Raw genomic sequence first — 18,340 nt, forward strand, 5'->3', positions numbered from 1 at the left:
ATCCTCTTGCAGGCTTTAGGTTTAGGAAAAAGGGAAATAGTGATGCTTTTCTAATCAGTTGGATAAGAGAAAAATTAAGGGAAAATATCAGGCAGGTTTCTTTACCCAAAAGAGTTTGTATTACAGTGATGCTGACTAAAATGTGAGCCTACCACGTAACCAGTGCCATCAAAACAAAGGGGAAGAAATAAGGCGCAACATTGACTGGACTTGTCCTAGTTCTGTTTCTCTGTGTCAGGTGTCCTCTGTGGAGTAAAGTTCTTCACCTTCTCGTGGGAGCTTTTCCTCTAGAGAGAAGAGAAAGCTGTGTGACATGCTGCCTTTTTTTTTTTTTTAAGATTTCTTTTATTTATTTGAAAGGCAGAGTTACAGAGAGAGGGAGAGGCAGAGAGAGATATCTTCCAGCTCCTGGTTCATTCCCCAATGGCTGCTATAGCTGAGGCTGGGCCAAACCAAAGTCAGGTCTCCCACGGGGGTGCAGGGACCCAAGCACTTGGCTCATCTTCCACTGCTTTCCAGGTGCATTAGCGGGAAGCTGGATCGGAAGTGGAGCAGCTGGGACTGGAACTGACACTCCTGTGTAGGATGCCTGCATTGTACATTGCAGATGGCTGCTTAACCCACTCGCCACAATGCCTTGATGTGCTGTTCTGTTGGGATTCTTTCTTTTTTCTTTTTTTTTTTTTGACAGGCAGAGTGGACAGGGAGAGAGAGAGACAGGGAAAAAGGTCTTCCTTTACCGTTGGTTCACCCTCCAGTGGCTGCTGTGGCTGGCCACCATGCTGATCCAAAGCCAGGAGCCAGGTGCTTCTCCTGGTCTCCCATGCGGGTGCAGGGCCCAAGGACTTGGGCCATCCTCCACTGCACTCCCGGGCCACAGCAGAGAGGTGGGCTTGAAGAGGGGCAACTGGGACAGGATCCGGTGCCCCAACCAGGACTAGAACCTGGTTTGCCAGCGCCGCAGGCGGAGGATTAGCCTATTGAGCCATGGCACTGGCCTCTGTTGGGAATCTTGAAAGTGGCATCAGTAAAATTTTACTTTGGAAGGTGAATTAAAAAGAAGACTGGAAATTTAATGAAATAAAAAATTAACTTAAAAACCATTAAAAAGAAAAAAAACGGGCTGACACTGTGGTGCAGTGGGTTAATGCCCTGGCCTGAAGTGTTGGCATCCCATATGGGCGCTGGTTCGAGACCCAGTTGCTCCACTTCCCATCCAGCTCTCTGCTATGACCTGGGAAAGCAGTAAAGATGGCCCAAGTCCTTGGGTCCTTGCACCCACATGGGAGACCTGGAAAAAGCTCCTGGATCCTGGCTTCCGATCAGCGCAACTCTAGCTGTTGTGGCCAACTGGGGAGTAAACCAGTGGATGGAAGACTTTTCTCTCTCTCTCTCTCTCTCTCTCTCTCTCTCTCTCTCTCTCTCTCTCCTGCTGCTGCTGCGGCTGCTGCCTTTCCTCTTTCTGTGTAATCCTGACTTTCAAATAAATAAATAAATCTTAAAAAAAAAAAAACTGGGGCCAGAGCCATGGCATAGTAGGTTAAGCCTCCGCCTACAGTGCCAGCATCCTATATGGGTGTTGGTTTGAGTTCTGGATGCTCCACTTCTGATCCAGCTCCTTGCTAATACACCTGGGAAAGCAGTCAAAGATGTCCCATGTCCTTGGGCCCCTGCACCTGCGTGGGAGACCTGGAAGCAGCTCCTGGCTCCTGGCTTCGGATCAGCACAGCTCCAGCCATTGCAGCCATTTGGGGAGTGAACCAGCAGTTGGAAGACCTCTCTCTCTCTCTCTCTCTCTGCCTCTCTGTAACTCTTCTTTCAAATAAATAAATCTTTTTTTTTAAAGAAAACTACAAGAATTGAGTGGTAGTGTGAGTAGACAGAGAAGGCTGCAGTGTTTTTGAGGACTCCCTGAGATGAAGCAAGCAGATAGGAAGGGGCCCACTGAGGGACAAGCCGTGGGGAACCAAGGCCCAGAGCATGGGCAGGTCACTGCCAGCTGGGCTGGGCAGCCTGTCCAGGGGCGGAAGAGCCAGGCACTTGTGGAATTAAACGGATTGGATGCAGTGGGTTGATGGGCGCCTCATGCATCCTTGCTGCTTTGTGCCAAGTAGTTGCCAACAGTGCTGCTTGTGTCCCTTCTAACGCAATGGACGTGGGCACCGGGGCCAGAGAACCGTGTCCCTGGGTAGCTGCTGAGTCCCCTTGGGCTCACCACCTCCCAACAGCACGTCCATCTCTGCCTATGTGCAGAGGTGGGCCACAGGGAATGGGGCGATGGGCAGCAGGTGCTCCCAGCACAGGTCAAGGGTAAGGGGACATGGAGTCACCAGACAGCTAGAGAAAACCACATACCCACAGAGAAGTACCAAATTAAAGAAATCCTGAGCGCATGCAGACACATTTGATTCACCGGAGTGTTTTCTGAAAGCTGTGAGAATATTGCATTTAACCCCTGCACCCCCCACCAAGAAAAGGAAAAGCACTAGGTACTTTAGACATTCAACATTGGCTCATTGAGAGAGGAGGGAATGGCTGGATAGACACAACTGAAAAGCTGTTAGCAGTCTGCATTGGGAAGATGAAGACGCACAGAAGAGCCAGGGGTTAGAAGTGTGAACTGGAAGTCAGGAAGCCCGGGGCTGTTTCCCCAGGGGGACGCAGTGGTGCCAGGAAGACGGGCAAGCGCCCTTCCCTGCATGGAGGAGGTGAGAGTGCTGATGAACTGGCACTGGGGAGGAGGAGGTACAAGGGAGCTTCAGAACCCCGTGGAAAAATGCAATTACAAGATGAGGTCGTTTGGCTACAAATTTTGAAATCCATTCATAATTTTTTCCCATGATACGTATTTCCATGAACTTCTTAAAAGATGTATTTATTTATTTGAAAGATGAGTTAGAGAGAAGCAGAGAGAGAGAGAGAGAGAGGTGTCTTCCAACTGCTGGTTTCCTCCCCAATGGCCATAATGGCTGGAGCTGTGCTGATCTGAAGCCAGGGGCCAGGAGCTTCTTCCAGGTCTCCCACATGGATGCAGGGGCCCAAGGATTTAGGCCATCTTCTACTGCTTTCCCAGGCCATACCAGAGAGCTGGATAGGAAGTGGAGCAGCCGGGTCTCGAACCAGCGCCCATATGGGATGCCGGCACTGCAGGTGGCGGCTTAACCCATATGCCACAGAGTCAGCCCCTCCATGAACTTTTGAAGACCCTGTATATGCATGACTTTCAAATTTTTTTGCACCAAAGTAAAGTTGTATTTTCATCTTTTTCCATGCAGTTTTTAAAAAGAGATTTATTTTGTTTATTTGGAAGAGCAACATAGAGAGACGAACAGAAAAAGAGATCTTCCATCCACTGGTTCACCCTCCAAATGGTCACAATGGCCCAAGCTGGGCTTGACCAAAGCCAGGAGCCTGGAACTCCACTGGGTCTTCCATGTGGGTGGCAGGGCCCAAGCTCTTGCGCCGTCATCTGCTGCGTTCCCAGCTGCATTAGCGGGGAGCTAGATCATAAACAGAGTGAGTGGGACTTGGACTAGCGCTCTGATATGGGATGTGGGTGTTCCAGGCTGTGGCTTCACCTGGCACAGTGTCTGCTTCCAGGGTAAAATCTTTAACTAGCACACAGAGTTTTCATATGATAAACAGTTAAATCCCTAAAAAGATATGAATCACAAACATTGAGGCATCTAATACAAAAAGATTTGACAGGGCCGGTGCTGTGGTGTAGCGGGTAAAGCTGCCGCCTGCAGTGCCAGCATCTTATGGAGGCACCGATTCGAGTCCCAGCTGCTCCACTTCCCATCCAGCTCTCGGCTGTGGCCTGGGAAAGCAGTAGAAGATGGCCCAAGTCCTTGGGCCCCTGCACCCACGTGGGAGACCCGGAAGAAGCTCCTGGCTCCTGCGTTCGGATTGACAAAGCCCCAGCTGTTGTAGCCAATTCCCTGCATGGAGGAGTTGAATTGGGGAGTGAGCCAATGGATGGAATACCTCTCTCTGTCTCTCCTTCTCTCTCTGTGTAGCTCTGACTTTCAAATAAATAAATAAATCTTTTTTTAAAAAAAAGGTTTGACATATAAAAAGCAAAAACTAATAGGTATATAAGGATGAATTGGTAATCTGTATTTGTAGTGGGAAACCCTGTAATAGTCCTTTTTTACAGAAAGGAGCAGTCCAGCAAGACAAAAATATAAGAAGGACTCAGAGAAATTGAGTTATCAAATAATAAAATGATATATTGGGGTAACAGGTGCTCTGCTTCCAAACCAGCTCCCTGAACATCCTCCTGGGAAAGCAGCAGAAAATGGACCGAGTACTTGGGTCCCTGCCTCCCGTGTGGGAGACCCTGGTGGGGTTCCTGGCTCCTGGCCTCAGCTGGGCCCAGACTCAGCTACTGTGGCTATTTGGGGAGCAAACCAGCAGATAGAAGATCTCTCTCTCTCTCTCTCTCTCTCTCTCTCTTTCTTTGTTACTGCATTTCAGATAAATAAATTATAAAAAATAATAGAATGATAACGCTGTCTGTATTTAAAGACTCTCAGATGAGCATTCTCATATCTGTTGATGGAAGTGTTCACTGGGAGAACTTTTTAAAAAGATTCTTTTCTTAACATTTGCTTGAGAAGCAGAGACAAAGCCCTCATCTGCTGGTTCTCTCCAAATGCCGGCAATGGCCACGACTAGACTGGCGCTGAACCTGGGAGCCAGAAACTCAATCCAGGCTCTCACGTGGGTGGCAGGAGCCCAGCTACTTGGGCCCTCACTGTTGCCTCCCACGGTGCACAGTAGCAGGACGCTGGAGTCAGGAGCCTGAGCCAGGAGTCAAACCCACGCACTAAGTCACAGCCACAGAGAGAGGGAGAGACACAGAGAGAGCTCTTCTATCCGCTGGTTCACTCACCGGATGGCCACAATGGACAGGGCTGAGCCAGGCTGAAGCCAGAAGCCAGGAGCTTCATCCATGTCTCTCACGTGGGCACGGAGGCTGAAACACTTGGGCCATCTTTCCGCTGCTTTTCCCAGGCCATAGCAGGGAGCTGGATTGGAAGTGGAGCAGCTGGGACTCGAACCAGCGCCTATGTGGGATGTTGGCTTCTCAGGCTGTGGCTTAACCTTCTATGCCACAATGCCGGCCCCACGACCTTGGCTTTTTATCTGCTGGGCCAAAAACCCACCCGAGCAGAAGCTTTATGAAAGCGGTGCCTGTGCAGATGTGGCCACGTCTGCCCTTGCTCTCCTCCTTCCAGAACCCTTTCCTGTGCAGCTGTACCTGACAGTATCGTCACAGGCGCCTGTTGCTGGATGGTCTGATAGCAAACACCTGAAAACAAACTGAACGCCTACCAGTGTGTGTGTGTGGGGGGGTGGTTGAGGAAGTTACGGTCCATCTGTATATGGCATCCTGTTTGGCCATGAAGGGTGAAATATTTCTATATAGGTCATTATGCAAAGAGCTTTGAAGTATGTAATAAGGCACAGGAAAATATGAACAAGTTGGCCACCTTATGAAAGAATTCCAAGAAAAAATAAACACATCTGTGGATAAGCCTGGGAGGTTGTACCAAAAAATGTTAACAGGATTGTCTTTGGAAAAATGAATGGGGAGAGAAGGATGGCTTTCACTTTTTATTTTATGTCTTCCTGTACTTTTCATGTATTCTGACTATATATGGATGTGTTACTTTTATTCTAAACTATAGCTATACCTGAACAAGTCCATTTTTGTGGGATGTACTCTTCCTTACTAATATGTAAATCAGATGTATTCTGCTAATAGCAATTAAGACTTGTGTTATCCCTCTTGGGCGGCTTTTTTTTTTTTTTGACCAGGCAGATTTAGACAGTGAGAGAGAGAGGCAGAGAGAAAGGTCTTCCTTCCATTGGTTCATCCGCCAAATGGCTGCTATGGCCAGTGTGCTGTGCTGATCCGAAGCCAGGAGCCAGGTGCTTCCTCCTGGTCTCCCATACAGGTGCAGGGCCTTCCTGTGCCACCGCAGAGAGCTGGCCTGGAAGAGGAGCAACTGGTACAGAATCCGGCGCCCCGACCAGGACTAGAACCTGGGGTGCCAGTGCCGCAGGCGGAGGATTAGCCTAGTGAGCCGTGGCGCTAGCCACGGGTGGCATTTTAAACATAAAAAATCAGTAAGTCACAAAGGCCGTTAAATATCTGAGCACGGCTGTATTGCAGACAGGAGGTATGGTCATGAAATAAGGAAACTGGCCTTCGTAAACCACACTTCCAAATCAGTACTGTTGCTTTGTGCACCTTGCCATCTCTAAGAACGTAATCCAGGAGCCCAGGGCAGCTTCGCTTCAGCTGGTTTGTCCTAAGGCTGCCACCAGCAGAAACGCAGGGATGGGAGAGCAGGTGCCAGTCCTGTGTGTGTGCTTGCGTGTGACACGAGTACACGGTCGTGCACCCTCTAGGTGGCTTGCCTTATTTGCTGTTCTTATCTGTGTTTCCTTGATTCCGTAGTCATGCTGAATTGTGTGGATTGTCATATTTAAATTAGTAAGCCGTGCTGTCGGGCTTAACAAGAGCTCACTGCATGGAGCCTGGGGATGTGCCTGGTGACAGCTGGCTGGTTCGGGGTGCACCAGGTACCAGTCCGAGTGCAGGATGCGCAGCTGCCCCGAGGGGAGCAGGTGCCTCCGAGCTGCCTCCGAACTTCAGTTCTGTCTTGCTGCTTTGATGGTCGCGGACTTGACTTTCGGTCCGTCTTCCTGGGGGAATATTTGAACTCTTGTCAAGAAGGTTTCTAAAGAGCCAGCTGTTAAGAAACAGTTGGAAACAGCATCCTGATAGAAAAGGAAGCCCCAGCTATGGTGGCTCTTGGCTTTTTGGTTGAAGAAAAGGAGCGTGGGGCATTCCTAAAGCTGCCCTCAAAGAAATGCTGGCTTCAGACCTGAGAAATGTGTGCGCCGTCAGCCTGTCTGAAGAATGTCCCCCCTTCCTGCAGGGTGACGCCGTCCTCTGAAAATCCCAATGGTGCTACTTCCAGTGTCAGCCAAGGAAAGCCTTCCCTTCGAAGAATCAAAGGGCGACTACACAGGAGCAAAAGCCTTGACAGCCTGGACTTCTGTGAACTCACTGTAAGTGGCCGGGCAGTCCTTCCGTTATTTCTCACGGCTGTAAGAGTCCTGGTTTGTTTGTTTTTTTTTTTTTTCTTCACTTTCATAGAAATGTAACAGGTTTATATTGCATTTTTAAAAACATGGTTTACCCCACAGGCTACCAGCCAGATGCTTTCTCAACAGGAATGCCTGAGGTGCTCTTGTCCTGAGTGGTTCCTGAGGATGGTCCCAATGCAGTGGTGAAATAAACGCTTCCTGACTCTAAGGACAAGGGAATTAGGTCCCATAAAGTACATTCCTTAGAAAATCACAAGTCCGCACGTTGATATCGTAGACACTCAGGCCTTCCTGTCACTGTACGGCTGTCGCTGTCCCGGTATTAGGACAGATCTCCGACGACAGTGCTCTCTTCCTGTTCTAAGGGTTCCGGGTGAATGGTCGTGTTCTCCTCGCCGAGCGCCGGGCTTCGTTTCCTATGGGAATGTGGGCGGTCCATGGCTGGGTGTGGAGGAAGCAGAGACTCGGGGATGATGCCCAGAAGGAAGGCAGGCGTGGCTTTGCGGTGACAGGTGCCGTGAGCGTTTCTGTATCACTGGGGTCAGGGCCGCGTGAGTGGAGCTGCCGGCTGCCGAGTAAGCCAGGCGTTTTCATTTCTTTCCTTTGAGCTCTGACCTCTGACAGATCTCTGGGTTTTGTTGACCATCGTCATTTTAAAAAAAAAAAAAAAGCGTCAAAATATGAGACTGAATTGTCTGTTTTGAGAGTGTGACTTTTGCATCTCCTCCCTATAATTGTGGAGAACAACAGTGAATGTGGATGCTCTATTTTTATTTACTTCTTTCTTTTTTTAAATTTTAATAATTACTTTTCCTAAAATAATCGTTATTTAGTTATTTTACTTGAAGGCAGGCATTGTGGCACAGCGTGGGGTGCCCGGATGCTGTCCTGGAGTACCTGGTTGGAGTCCTAGCTGCTCCACTCTTGATCCACCTTTTTCTTTCTGATGCATCTTGGGAGCTGGTGGAAGATGGCCCAAGTCCCTGGGCCCCTGCCACCATGTGGGAGACCCAGAGGTTGGAAAAATCTCTTTCTCTGTGTCTATCATTCTTCCTTTCAAATAGATGGGGTAAAAAATCAGCATTAAAAAGTATATTTGAATACAGTTGATGACATCATAAGGTGGTGAAATGTGACGTATCAGATGATGTTGAACCAATAACTGAGAAAAGAATTGGAAAGGTAAAAAAATAAAAATCTTGCTAAGTAGAACGAGCAATTAAAGCCAATGAAAATATAAATAAGCTTCAGAACGAAGTGACTTAAAGTGAAGCGTTGAATTCCTCGAGGAACAAGTTTGAAGTTGTTGGAATACGAAGATGGAAGCTGCAGTGCTGTGAGGTTCCTTGCACTCCGCGTTGTCACTACTGAAGCGTGGTGGAGTGAGTAATTAGTTTGGCATGGCGCCAAATGCGCTCACTCGCGTCAGCAGGGTCCGTCTGGTTGGCAAAGAGGCTAAGAAACTTACAGGTCGCGTGTCCCTTTTCTGGAATGTTTGGGACTAGCAGCATTTTGGATTTCAGGTTTTTTTCTTTGCATGTTGGAATATTTGCAGGTGTGTGACCAGGTAGTTGGGGATGGAACCCAAGTTTCCACACAGAATTCATTTATGTTTCGTGCACACCTTATACACGTAAGCTGAAAGTGATTTTATACAGTATTTTTAGTGCTCGTGCATTTTGACAGTGTCCTGCCACAAGGGTCAGCGGTGGAATTTTCCACCTGCAGCATCATGCCAGCACTCAGATCTGGGGGCAAAAGTCCAGATTTTTGGATTAGGACTCCTCACCCTGTGCCGCATGTAAGGTTGCCTTTAGTTTCTCCCAAATAATAATAGATTATTTAAGCTATGAGCAAAGCCTGGTGAATTGAATTATGTTTTTATTGTAATAAATGTTTAAAAATTATTAGTAGTCTATCCCTGACCTTGCTCTATGAAATTGTTGATCTAGCTGAAGTTAGCACCCAGTCCAAGCCAGGAAAAAACCATGTTACCCAGGTTCAGTTGCCATGTGCAGAATTAGTGTCATTTTTTAAAAGAATTATTTACGTATTTGAAAAGCAGAGTTACAGAGAGGGAGAGGGAGAGGGAGAGAGGTAACTTCCATCTGCCGGTTCACTTCTCAGGTGGCTGCAATGACTGGAGCTGTGTCGATCTGAAACCAGGAGCAAGGAGCTTTTTCTGGGTCTCCTACATGGGTGCAGGGGCCCAAGCACTTGAGCCATCTTCCACTACTTTCCCAGGCCACAGCAGAGAGCTGGATGGGAAGTGGAGCAGCCGGGACTCGAACCAGCACCCATATAGGATGCCAGCACTGCAGGCAGCAGCTTTACCCGCTATGCCATAGTGCCGGTCCCTAGCTTCATTCTTTTTGATGATCTTTCCTATTCGACTTTATTGCAGGCATGAAATGTCTTAGCATCCCTGAAGGGAAAGGGTTTGATGCCAAGGGAGAGGAGAGGGTGAGGGTCACAGAAGGCTGATCCCAAGAAGAGCTGAGGGTCCCGCTGTTGTGGTGTGCGTGGCTCTGAGTTTTCTGCTCCGCCGCGGGCATCGGAAGGGCTCTGGTGTCCTGGTGTTCGTCTCTCCTGCGGGGAGAGGAGCGTGTCCGGCGGCTCTCACTGCTGCTGTCAGTTTGAGTTTTGCACAACTCGAGTTCGTTTTCTTTCCCAGGTTTTCACAGACACGGGTGATTTATATTTATTTGACTCTGGATGTTTTTTAGATCATTAGAAAATTTTATAGTCAGCATGTTCTATTTTTAGAAGAACAATAAACTGATTTTTCCAATCAATAAAAAAAGAAAAAGAAAAGCCTACTACATACGTTCTCCCAGGAGCCAGGAGGCTTAATACCGTAATACCCCAGGTACTTAGGGGTCTGAATAGCATCCTTGGTACAGGGATAAAATAAGAATTCTTTCCCCTATATTAAAATGTTCTCTCTCTTCTTCTCTAGAGGAAGGAAGTGCTGTACTTTAAAGGGAAAAATATAGAATAGATAAACATTTCTTGGGTATCAAAAGTGTTCTGAATTGATTGACACGGTTGTGTTTGTAACAGAATCATTGAAAATCATGTCTGAAATCTTAACCATGGGGCCAGTGCTGTGGCTCAGCAGGCTAAGCTGCTGCCTGCGGTGCTGGCATCCTATCCAGGCACCGGCTGCACCGCCGTGGGAGACCCGGATGAAGCTCCTGGCTCCTGGCTTCAGCCTGGCCCACTCCTGGCCCAAGGTACCATTTGGGGAATGAGCCAGTGGATGAAAGATTCTCTCTCTCTCTCTCTCTCTCTCTCTCTCTCTCCATTTCTCTGTAACTCTGCCATCAAATAAATAAATAAATCTTAGGAAAACAGAAAACTTTAGCCATGACAGTTTAAAAGGCGGATGCTTGATAAAGTCGTGCTGACTGGTGGTTATAGATGGTCCTGACTTAGGAGGAAGGCTCAGCCTGTGCTTTGATTTTTTAACTTTACAGTGGTACGAAAGCCATGCACATTCAGTAGGAGCCTGGCTTAGAGCTTTGACTGTGGGTCCTGTCCTGGGCTAGTGCTGTGTGGGCCAAGTCCCTCTGAGGATGCTGGGTGGTGATGGCAAGCGTGGCTCCACTCAACCCCACTGGCTCGGCACTGCCTTCGCCAGGGGAACGGCAGGTGCTCCACCGGGCACCGTGTATCTGAGCTAGGAAGTGAGCTAGGTCAGGTGCACTCAGCAAATTTTCCACTTGGGATGTTTTCAGCTTAGGGTGTATTTCTTGGGATATAACCCTTTGTAAGCACAGGCTCATCCATATAGGAATAATGCCCGTTTTCCTTTAGGAAATAGCTTAGCCACCATAGATGTCTCTTCATATGTGTTCTAGTTCAAAAAAAAAATGTTGTCATTGCTACTTTAAAATTTGTAAAAGATTTGTGTTAAAGGTATGGCTTCCTTTGACTGCCGAAGTAGACAGAGAGCCTGAAACACAGAGTTAGACGTGGCTCATAATCTCCATCATATCATGCCTATCAGATCTGGAGAACCAATAAGATAACGTTTGTTATTTCCATTTTTCCATGCTACTTTCAGGTTTTCCTAATTTTTCTTGGAAAAAAATATAATTTTGTCCTGTTCTAGAGAAGCGCAGCCAGCTGAGCGAGGGTTCCACTCACTACAGTCCCAAGGTCTGGGTTTCTGGCGGCAGAGAGGCAGGTTCCAGCTGAGACTGCTGGCGTGGGTCCCAGGCGGGCGGCAGACTGATGCCATTTCGCTCCCGGGGAGAAGGGGCTGTTTTCGCCTTCTCGGTGGGGATTAAATGGGTTGGGCATTCTTGAGCGTGTTGGACACCCCACGGCATGGTTGACTGGCCTTCTCGTGTCCTGAGGGGCTCTGGAATCCATCCAGTGTCTCCATCCAATGTCCCTGAGATACACTTGGTAACATTTCTTAGACATAGCCTGGACTGGACAAGTCTGTTCTGGGAATGCGTTTTGCCTGGAAAACCTGAGATTTGCCTCAGTGTCCAAACAGGCAAATGCTGTATTAACCCAGTGATGGTGTCTCCCCGAGTGGAGCGACCGGCACTGCCGTCACCAGCCTGTATCTGTGGTCCTGCCTCTGCTGGTTCAGCCGACGGCGGACCCAGAGTCTCTGAGAGATGACTGTGTCTGCGCTGAACTTGTCCAGACTTTCTTCCTGGTCATCACTCCCCTAAGCAAGTCAGTGGAGCAGTTCGGGTGTATTGGCTATTGGTAAGTCCTCCAGAGATGGTATAAAGCCCGTGCCAGCAGGGTTAATAGAGAGGACTTGAGCATCCTCGGATCTGGGTATGCACGGGGATCCTGGGATGGAGGGATGGCTGCGCCCACCTGTGCAGAGAGGAAGGGCGGCCCTGTGTCCTGAGACCTGGCCAGTGACCGTTACACTCAAGCCACTCCCTCTTGCCCTGGTGCCGCTGCCTGTGGACACCACTGCTTGTGCCTTCCTCCCTCTTGGATCCTGAATGTGTGGCTGAAGAATTTTGTGATCATTTAAAAGGTAAGCAGATTGCTTGGCGTTTTATAGCTTCTCTCCATCAGAATCCTCCCTCAAGTGGGGGAAGGAAGGCAGTTGGGCCAAGTTCGTTCTGTCTTGGGGAGGCTGTTCTAGAATGTACGCTTAAGCGACGTGACTCCTGATTTGTGAGTGGAAACGCAGATGCTACGGATCTCTGCCAACGGGAAGATACCACAAAATGTTTAATGGAGTCAGTGACTGCATTAGCAGTGACCCAGCTAATAGTTCTATCGGGACGCTCCCTTATCTTGGGTGAAAGGGCCCATCCTCACTGGGGACCATCAAGCAACAAGGAGGCATTCTTCAAACGCTCTGGGGAAGAAGAAATGATGAGATAGCGTACATTTGGGGGCCAGTAGGTCACCTTTTGCTGCTTCCTGAGTAATAATGGTACTACGGTTTTTAATGATCAGCAATTTTTCACATTTGAAAGAGACTTTCCCGCTTGATAAGGAGGACTCTCTGTGGGGTCAGCATTGTGGCACCGGGGTCAAGCCACCACCTGTGATGCTGGAATCCCATGTGAGCACCAGTTTGAGTCCCAGCTGCTCCATTTCTGGTCCAGCTCACTGCTAATGTGGTTGGGAAAGCACTGGAGATGGTCCAAGTATATGGGCCACTGCCATCCATGTGGGAGACCTGGAGTTCCAGGCTCCTGGCTGACTCTGCCTGGCCCGGTCTCAGTCATTGGCAGCCACTGGGTGAGGGAACCAGTAAATGGAGAGTCCCTCTATCTCTGCCTCTCCCCTTCTCTCTCTACATCTCTGCCTTTCAAATAAATAAATACATCTTTTTAAAAAATTAAATAAATACAATTTATAGAGGAGGAATCTCCATGCAAGCTCATGGGAAATATATGTAGCCCTATGAAGATGTCGATGATGACCAAGTTCCCCATCTCCTCCCGCTGTGAGTCTCTGGGACACCTGGAGGCCCGGGAAGCCTGAGTTGGGGACTCAGCTCCCTTTTGACTTTGAACATGGACTAAGTGTGCTTCTCCTTGACCCAGCACGGGTGCCTGGCTGGCAAGTGAGGGGCTCGGTAGTAACAGGCGAGAAGGCGGTGGAGGGAGAGTCTGCAGGGACAGTGAGCTGCAGCCCATCTGGCTCCCCAGGTCTGGGAGGAGCCAGCCTCCGCCGCCTGTCTGAAGCCCCCTGATGACCACGGTCACCTCTCCGGTGGAAGGGCCCAGCAGCATCTACTCAGGACACACAGCTGCTCCTGTCACCCTCAACTCCAGTGGCTCGGGCGTCCTCCATTCTTCCCATCCCACTGTGTCAGTGCAGGCGCTGGCCCCGAGGCCACAGATCTCTGCACCAGGCCTCAGCTCGTAGGTGCGTGTTGATCCATGATCGTGTCTTGCACTTCAACTCCTCGAGGGCAGGGAGCGTATCTTGTATTCCCCCAAATCCCAAGCATGACCAGTATCCACTGGTTAAATATACGCTGGTCGATTTTTGTTTGATTGCTTCATTAACTGCAGCAGCTGAGTGGAGAAAAGCTTAGAGCGCATTACATATTAAAACGGGGAGGACTGAAAAGCTAGGAGCTGTGTGAAATGATGACTCACCGGCTATACTGGCATGCTGCAGACGGTTCGTGGGGAAGTGGAATTCAAAGACAATGCACATTTTCCATGTTTTTTTTTTTTTTTTAAGAATTATGTATTTGAAAGGCAGAGTGAGAGGAAGAGACACACAGAGATCCTGTACCCACCGATTCACTCCCCAGATGGCTGCCAACAGCTGGTGCCAGCCAGGCTGCAGCCAGGAGCTTGGCCCTCCATCTGGGTCTGCCACATGGGTGGTGGGGACACAAGTACTTGGCCCATCTTTCACCGCCTTTCCAGGTACATTAGCAGGGAGCTGGATCGGGTGCAGAGCAGCTGAAACCTGAACCTTCGCTCTGATGTGGAACGCTGGCATCACAGGCAGTGGCTTAACCTCCTGCGCCACAACACCCGCCTCCACGAAGAACTCTCGTGTAGGCAGATAAGGTAACTGACCTGCTTTACTGACTTCTCGTTCGGGGACTATGCAGAGAAATGAGGGAGAAGTGTTCTAAAAGCTAAAGCAATGTGTGCTTGTAGAGGTGGAGTAAGTTATGAGTGATGACGCAGGTGGGGGTGACGGTGGAGGTGATGATGACACGGGAGGTGGTAGTGGGGTGGGGCTGGTGCTGGGGAAAGTGGGGGTGGGGGACGGGGTGGTCTTGGAGGAAGTGATGGTGGGGAGATGATGCTGGTGGACAGGGAGGCGTGCAGGAGGCGGGGTAGGTGTAGGAGGCGGGGTAGGTGTAGGGGACGGGGTAGGTGTAGGTGGTGGGGTAGGTGTAGGACACGGGGTTGGTGTAGGAGGCGGGGTAGGTGTAGGAGGCAGGGTAGGTGTAGGAGGCGGGGTAGGTGTAGGAGACGGGGTAGGTGTAGGTGGCGGGGTAGGTGTAGGGGACGGGGTAGGTGTAGGAGGCGGGGTAGGTATAGGAGGCGGGGTAGGTGTAGGGGACGGGGTAGGTGTAGGAGGCGGGGTAGGTGTAGGAGGCGGGGTAGGTGTAGGGGACGGGGTAGGTGTAGGAGGCGGGGTAGGTGTAGGGGACGGGGTAGGTGTAGGAGGCGGGGTAGGTGTAGGAGGCGGGGTAGGTGTAGGAGGTGGGGTAGGTGTAGGGGACGGGGTAGGTGTAGGAGGCGGGGTAGGTGTAGGGGACGGGGTAGGTGTAGGTGGCGGGGTAGGTGTAGGGGACGGGGTAGGTGTAGGTGGCGGGGTAGGTGTAGGGGACGGGGTAGGTGTAGGAGGCGGGGTAGGTGTAGGAGGCGGGGTTGGTGTAGGAGGCGGGGTTGGTGTAGGAGGCGGGGTTGGTGTAGGAGGCGGGGTTGGTGTAGGGGACGGGGTAGGTGTAGGAGGTGGGGTAGGTGTAGGGGACGGGGTAGGTGTAGGGGACGGGGTAGGTGTAGGTGGCGGGGTAGGTGTAGGTGGCAGGGTCATTGTAGCAGTTGGGGTCGGTGTAGGAGGCGGGGTCAGTGTAGGAGGTGGGGTAGGTGTAGGTGGCAGGGGTGGTGCTGAAGGGAGAAATGACGGATGCAGAGGTGGAGATGGTGGTGGATGTAGAGCCAGAAGCAATGGAGGTGGAGGTGGGGAGGGGAAGTAGGAGCTGGAGGTAGAGGTGATGGAGGAGGTGGGACTGGCAGTGGAGGTGGCAGTGGGTTCTCGGTGGAGGTGCAGACTTGGCGGTGGTGCGGTGATGGGGCGACTTCTGTCCTCACCATGGGCCAGATCTTTCCCATTTTAAGGCTGTTAGAGTGTTCCTATTTGCAGGGAGCGGAAGACTGACCCAGACCGGCCTAAATAAATAAGTAGTAAGGATACTGATGACCTCACACGCTGGATGTGTGGCACCAGGGTGATCCTCAGGACTAACTCAACCCAGTGGGTCCAGTTCCCTTTTCCGAGGACATTTGCACCTGTGCGTGTGCCTACAGCGACTCCCTCAGTAGGCTGGTGGCACAGAGGGGCAGCCGTTTCTGGCCCCACACTCACATGGACAAGGAAGGAAGGAGGCAGGGTCACTTTCTGTCTTTGCGAGTGTGGAAGCCCTCTCTCTTTCCCTCTTCCCATTTCGGTCTCGTTGGGCCTCTCCCTGGACCAGGCTCTGACCTGGTGAGTGTTATGTACTGATTTGCTCAGCTGACTTTCTGCACTGAAAAAGATCTGAAAACATCCATAAATGATAGCTATAACAATGCAGGGAAACTTGGTAAAATAAACCTGCGTGGAGCAGGAGCCAGTGAGCAGCTCTCAGCTAGCAGCGCCTTTGGCGGATTCTCTTAGAATCATTTACCATAAATTCTCTTCTGGGAAGGACCACTTTTCTCACCTAGCGAGGACTCTGGGTGGGGGGCATAGGGTGTCCAGGGTCTGCCTTGTGATGAGCTCCGACACCCAGCCTTCTCCACCTTTCCTGGCTGCCCACGTTCTGCAGGCCTTAGCAGCCCTGTGGTCTCCGGGCCGCCCTGTCTCTGCCCACCCATCTGTGGCGGCAGCGAGAAGCAGGGGGCAGAGGGCTTTCTCCTGACAAAGCTTTGCCTGTGTGCTCCAGGGGCGATGCCCTCCCCGGGGCCGTCCTCTGCATCTCCTTGGCAAGGACTGGGCGCTGTTGCCATTCCCCGTCGCAGAGCAGGATGAGGAATTGGAAGTGCTGGCAGCACGCGGCTCCTCGGGTCAGGAATGGGCTTCTGCTGGGGGGGGGGGGCGGGGAGGAGCATCCTCTGTGGGTGACTTGTGTACCTGAGCAGGTCTTCGCACCACTGTCCAGACCGGAAAAGTAACGCCACAGTGAAAGCCGTACCTTAAGTGTGAAACATTGTAATTGATGTAATGGCATTTTATGAAAGAGATATATATTTATTTAAGTTTTTTTAAAAAGTTTATTTTTTTTTTGACAGACATAGTTAGACAGTAAGAGAGAGAGAGAGACAGAGAGACAGAGAGAAAGGTCTTCCTGCTGTTGGTTCACCCCCCAGATGTCTGCTACGGCCAGTGCTGCGCTGATCCGAAGCCAGGAGCCAGGTGCTTCCTCCTGGTCTCCCATGCAGGTGCAGGGCACAAGCACTAGGGCCATCCTCCACTGCACTCCCGGGCCACAGCAGAGAGCTGGACTGGAAGAGCAACCAGGACAGAATCCGACACCCTAACCAGGACTAGAACCCGGGGCGCAAGCGCTGCAGGTGGAGGATTAGCCTAGTGAGCTGCGACGCCAGCCAAAAAAAGTTTATTTTTATTTATTCGAAAGACAGAGAGACAGAGAGAACGAATCTTTCATTCACTGGTGCATTCCCTAAATGCCTATAATAGCCAGGTGCCAGGCCAAAACCAGGAGCCAGGAACTCCATCTGGGTCTCCCACAGGGGTGGCAGGAACCCAAGTAACTGAGCCATCACCCGCTGCCTCCCAGGGGGCTCAGCAGGAAGCTGGATCAGAGCAGAAGTGGAACTCGAACCCAGCACTCTACTATGGGAAGCAGGTATCCCAAGCAGAAGCTTCACCCGCTGTGCCACAGGGCCCTCTGTGGAAGGGAAACATCTGTCCCGTGTGGGACGTGGGTGCCCCACCCCCTGGCTTAACTGCTGGGCCCAGTGCCCACCTCTTAATGTGACTTCTTAATGTGAGGGCATTAGGATAGTTTCATATCATGCATAAAGTAAGCTCCTACTAACATTTTATATTGCATTATTTAGATTCACACAACCAAAATTTGCATAAAATATGGCCATCACATTTAGTTTAAAAAGGCAGGAAAGTATATGATACATTTTAGGGAAAGAAATGCAACCAGATGACTAAGATACAAAAGGGAGTTCAGTGCCTCAAGGGTGTTTCCAGTTAGCTCCTCTCTTGTTCCCAGAGGTCTTTGTTGTACCCCCAAGTCTGAGTGTTAATCTGAGTGTCCCCCAAAGACCCACGTGTTACAACCTGGTACATAAACCTGGTGCAGCGGAGGTGAGGCTTGGAGAAGTGGTTGTTCTGGCTTGGGTTGTTAGGGTGGAGCCCCTGGGGGTGCATCCTGGGGCCTTTCTAAGGAGAGAGGGGGCAGACCCCCGTGCTCCTGTTAGTGGGGTGATGCCCGCGCAGACTCTGCCGGCAGGAGAGCCTTCCTCAGAGGCCCAACCAGCAGGGTCCGTCTGATCTTGGCCTTGAACCTCCAAAACCATGAGCTGCATCAACCTCTTCTCTTCCTAAAGATAGCTTTCTCGGGTGCTCCGCTCAGTAGAGAAAAGCTGACGCGCACCCAGCCCCTCGGGGTTTCCTGGGCTATTGTTTACCTGTGCGTGCTGCCTCTTCTGTTTCAAAGGCGGGTTCAGTGTCATAGAACTGGACTGCGGCAGAAGGCCTGGCAGGATGTGAAAGGCTCGGCGGAGCTCTGGAATGAGTGGAGATGTGGGCCCGGTGAGTGAGTGGCCTTGCAGCAGCGAGGCTGTGAGAGGGGAGGAGCCAGCCTCTTCTCCATCCTGTCCCCGACAGCTTCGCAGAGTCTGCAGCCTGTGCCTGTCTGGCGTTCCCACGGCCAGGTTCAGGTCACCCGTGGGTGGCAGACATGGCTCCGGCATGATGTTGGCTGACGTCAAGGGCACAGGAGATTGGGCTAGGCCTAGGCCTTTTGCTCTCGGGGTCATTTTGACTTTGCCCT

The 18,340-nt window shown here is 50.7% G+C and overlaps 1 protein-coding gene across 6 annotated transcripts in view; it reads left to right on the forward strand.

The window, feature by feature from the left end:
• The window catches only part of TJP1 (tight junction protein 1), a 261,027-nt gene that overhangs the window by 9,466 nt on the left and 233,221 nt on the right, over nucleotides 1–18,340 (forward strand). For all 6 annotated transcript variants that reach the window (XM_051822263.2, XM_051822264.2, XM_051822265.2 and 3 more), the window contains exon 2: nucleotides 6,957–7,089. In XM_051822263.2, the coding sequence (XP_051678223.2) occupies nucleotides 6,957–7,089 (133 nt within the window). The remainder of the gene's footprint in view (nucleotides 1–6,956; nucleotides 7,090–18,340) is intronic.

Source organism: Oryctolagus cuniculus, chromosome 12 (genome assembly GCF_964237555.1).
Source record: "Oryctolagus cuniculus chromosome 12, mOryCun1.1, whole genome shotgun sequence".
NCBI classification, from domain to species: Eukaryota; Metazoa; Chordata; class Mammalia; order Lagomorpha; family Leporidae; genus Oryctolagus; species Oryctolagus cuniculus.